General features: G+C 57.5%; 1 protein-coding gene across 1 annotated transcript in view; it reads left to right on the top strand.

Annotated features, from left to right (window-relative positions):
* The first annotated feature begins 475 nt into the window (after positions 1-475).
* The window catches only part of MAF (MAF bZIP transcription factor), a 1,175-nt gene continuing 798 nt past the window's right edge, over positions 476-852 (top strand). The window contains exon 1 of the mRNA XM_009647197.2: positions 476-851. Coding sequence (XP_009645492.1) covers positions 494-851 — 358 coding nt within the window. The 5' untranslated portion in view covers positions 476-493. The remainder of the gene's footprint in view (position 852) is intronic.

Here is an 852-nt window from a genome sequence, read left to right as displayed (position 1 = left end):
ACCTCTCTTCTCGCTCTGCACTTTGCATGAGAAAGCCCAGAGGAAAGGCACCATGAAGTGTTAAAAATAACAAAACAAAACAACAACAACAACAACAACAACAACAAATTTACTCGCAGCAACACCAGCTAACACTTCCAGCTGCAGTTTGCGAGCTGCAAAAGAGAGAGCGAGAGAGAGGAGAGAGAAGGGAGGGAGAGAGGAGGGAAAAAAAAAAAAAAAAAAAACCTTTATGCAAAAGGCGAATAGCAAGAGCCCCTCGCTCTGATGCATCAGCGGCAGCGGAGACTCTGCAAAGGATAACGCGGAGCGGGAGCGAGCGCAGCCGGGGCGAATTGGAGCGGAGGCTGCCAGGGGCCGTGGCGAGAGGCAGAGGCAGGAGAGAGCGGAGCGGAGCTCGCCAAAAATCAAGCTGGCTCACCCGGTGGCAACTCAGAGCAGTCCCCTCGCTCCCGGAGCGCACCCTTTCTGGAGGACTGTCAGCAGCAAAAGGATGGCATCAGAACTGGCAATGAGCAGCTCCGACCTGCCCACCAGTCCCCTGGCCATGGAATATGTTAATGACTTCGATCTGATGAAGTTTGAAGTGAAAAAGGAGCCGGTGGAGACCGATCGCATTATCAGCCAGTGCGGCCGCTTGATCGCCGGGGGATCGCTCTCTTCCACCCCGATGAGCACGCCCTGCAGCTCGGTGCCCCCGTCCCCCAGCTTCTCGGCGCCCAGCCCCGGCTCCGGCACCGACCAGAAGACCCACCTGGAAGACTACTACTGGATGACGGGCTACCCGCAGCAGCTCAACCCGGAGGCGCTGGGCTTCAGCCCCGAGGACGCGGTGGAGGCGCTGATCAACAG

Source organism: Egretta garzetta, unplaced genomic scaffold, assembly GCF_000687185.1.
Source record: "Egretta garzetta isolate BGI_Z169 unplaced genomic scaffold, ASM68718v1 scaffold39, whole genome shotgun sequence".
Lineage (NCBI taxonomy): Eukaryota > Metazoa > Chordata > Aves > Pelecaniformes > Ardeidae > Egretta > Egretta garzetta.
This window is presented reverse-complemented; position numbering and strand designations above follow the sequence as displayed.